The sequence below is a fragment of the Condylostylus longicornis genome, unplaced genomic scaffold (assembly GCF_029603195.1).
Source record: "Condylostylus longicornis isolate FDR11 unplaced genomic scaffold, ASM2960319v2 ptg000003l, whole genome shotgun sequence".
In the NCBI taxonomy this organism is placed as follows: Eukaryota; Metazoa; Arthropoda; class Insecta; order Diptera; family Dolichopodidae; genus Condylostylus; species Condylostylus longicornis.
Window position 1 is genome coordinate 3,594,481 of NW_026577972.1, and position 2,722 is coordinate 3,597,202.

Sequence of the window (2,722 nt, forward strand, 5' to 3'; positions counted from 1 at the left end):
TGCGTTAAAAAATTATTAACTTAGTTATTAGTTATTGATTTAATAAATTATTAACTTCTCAGCTTCCATTTAAAAAAACTTTGCGTCCATACAAAATCACGAAAAAATTGATGCACTGCTAATTTAATAAGATGCGCATACGATGCGTATTTTTCACATTTTTTGACATAAAATTCAGAGATTATCGTATTACTGCATTTTTGTACATGATTTTTACATGATTACATATCGATGCTGCATCGATCAGCTTCCAGTTATACCTATATTATTTCAATCTGTATAGTATAATATGTGAAGACAATTTTAATTTGTATAGTATATACGCAGATTGAAATTTCCGTCAGGTACTCAATCATCCGCAATATAAACGAAGTTAATTGATGATAAGACAAAAAAAACAGTTGGCAGCAGTGTGTAAAAATATTATTTCAAATCAGGTCAACCCTTAGTAAATTTCTTTTCTTTTACAACATATATTGCATTTCCGTTCTAATACTCGGAGCAGCAAGTGAATATTTTGTTTTGTGAGTGATTGGGTTTCATATTCCTTTTTTTTGTAATTTATATTTTGCTAGAGTAAAATTAAGACAAGGAGTTGTAAATATCATCGACAAGGAGATTTAAAAATTCAGTCCTGCTGAGTCGTCAATATTTTTACGGTAACATTACATTCTGTTAATATCAATAAATATTCATAAGAGAGTTCGTGTGGTTGTAAAACTAAAATTATTAAAATATGTTTGTGATTTATAAATTTCTCAAGAGTGCCTATGCCAAGATCATAAATTTTATAATTAGCAACGATTTTTTCAACGAAGAGAAGATCTACGCTTATTGATTTTTCTTTATTGTCAAGTAACGCCTGTTTATGAATTGTTATTACGCCATTTTGTAAAGTACGATTCATATCCGTTAATCATTGTACGTACATAAGTATGTATTTTATGCGTGTACTAAATATTTTTCGAATTCAGCTGCAAAGTATATGTATAAAATTTACATAGGTTCGTAATTATCAGCGTATGTACTTAAAAACTTGGATTTAAGTAATTTTCCAAAAAAAAAAAAACATTACATGCAATAGCATAATTTTGATTATATACATAAGTATGTATATGCATGTGTCAATATTCGCAAAAGAATGGCCTTACTATCATAGGTTGTTGGAGTCTAACTTAGGCTAAAAATGTCCCACTGCGGGATCTATTTGAAATGGGATATATTGCTTAAAGATATAAACAATGTTAAAATCATAAATTTTGTAAATTTGTTGAAACGACGTTAATGGAACTAAGAATGTGGTTTAAAATTAATTGGTTTACTGAATAGTTATTTTTTTTTTTATAAATTTTGTATTAAACTGCTTCTACAAGATAAATGTATTTAATTGCATATTTAAAAAGAAACATTCGATACCTCTCGTCTTTTTAAAATAATTATTTAGTTCGAAATTTGCACTTCGAGCTTCGTAATAGCAGAGTTTAACAAAAACAGCTACCAAATCTTCGTCAAGTGCTATTAACTACACAAAACAACGTTTATAAAAATTTAAAGATGGGAGATAGCCGAGGCACAAGGGTGTATGTAGGAAACTTAACCGACAAAATCAAAAAGGAAGATTTAGAAGAAGAATTCTCTAAATACGGGAAATTAAACAGTGTTGTAAGTTTCGTACTCCAGTGTAGAGAAACTTCCTTTAATAATTTTTTCCTTTTTCAGTGGGTTGCCTTTAATCCTCCTGGATTTGCATTCGTAGAATATGAAAACCGCAATGAAGCTGAAAAAGCTTGTGATATTCTTAATGGTACTGACCTCTTAGGTTCACAGTTGCGCGTTGAAATTTCTAAAGGTCGTCCTAGACAAGGTAGAAGAGGTGGTGGCGGCAGGCAAGGCGGTGGTGGCGGAGGTCGTTTTGGTGATCGTGGAAGGGATTTTGGACGAGATCGCCGAGGCGGTGGTAGCGGAGGTGGAGGATTTCGTTCTGGTGGGGGTGGTGCTGGTGGAAGTTTTGGGAATCGTAGTGGTGGTCGCCAGGGTGGTGGTGGGGGTGGTTTTGGACGTCAAGGTGGTGGTGGAGGTGGCGGATATGGCGGTGGCGGAGGAGGACGTGATAGTGGTTTTGGCGGTGGTAGAAGTGGTGGAGGCGGTGGAGGTGGATATGGTGGCCGTGATGGAAGTTTCAGTGCGGGAAGAGATAGTAATTTTAGCGGTGGACGCAGTGGTGGTGGTTTCGGTGGTCGCAGTGGTGGAGGTGGTGGTGGAAGATTTCGAAGTAGGTCTCCGGCCGGTGGCAGGGGACGGTTTTAAATTTTTTAATTAATGAAATTAGCTTAAGAAAGTGCAGTACGTAAGAAAAATTGTGAATTTAAATTGACAAAAAAAAACTTTTATTGTATTAATATTTGAACTGAAGATATAAACTTCTACTTCACCAGTTTACAATTGGTTCAAAATTTTTAATAAAATATGTTTTCAATTTCTTTACGAAAGAAGAAAATAAATAAATTGGTCAACTATACATGTTATGGAACCTTAAAGTAATGAAAAGGAAAGGGGAAATTTCAGTTTGAAACCCCCCGTGACGTCATTAATGAGCTCACAACGTAAATTTTACAAAGTATCAAATTCCAAAAAGTTTAGTAAAAACTCCGTGACTTCAATAATGCTTTAAAAAAGATTTAAGTACGGTATTAATACGGTTGTAGTACCGTCTCAGAGCTTT

The 2,722-nt window shown here is 33.9% G+C and overlaps 1 protein-coding gene across 2 annotated transcripts; it reads left to right on the forward strand.

Annotated features, from left to right (window-relative positions):
* The first annotated feature begins 463 nt into the window (after positions 1-463).
* LOC129606073 (RNA-binding protein Rsf1) lies at positions 464-2,518 on the forward strand. Of its 2 annotated transcripts, XM_055516166.1 has the most exons (3): positions 464-659; positions 1,445-1,662; positions 1,720-2,518. In XM_055516166.1, exons 2-3 carry the CDS (start codon positions 1,555-1,557, stop codon positions 2,305-2,307), a joined length of 696 nt encoding a protein of 231 aa, XP_055372141.1. In that variant the 5' UTR covers positions 464-659; positions 1,445-1,554; the 3' UTR covers positions 2,308-2,518. The 2 variants fall into 2 exon arrangements, with proteins under 2 accessions (XP_055372141.1, XP_055372150.1); XM_055516175.1 differs by having other exon boundaries at positions 464-1,662.
* Positions 2,519-2,722: the final 204 nt, after the last annotated feature.

Excerpts from the sequence above, each read along its gene's own strand:
- LOC129606073 (XM_055516175.1), top strand. The coding sequence starts at position 1,555 with ATGGGAGATAGCCGAGGCACAAGGGTGTATGTAGGAAACTTAACCGAC. Across the intron at positions 1,663-1,719 it reads ACGGGAAATTAAACAGTGTT|TGGGTTGCCTTTAATCCTCC; the intron begins GTAAGTTTCGTA and ends TTCCTTTTTCAG.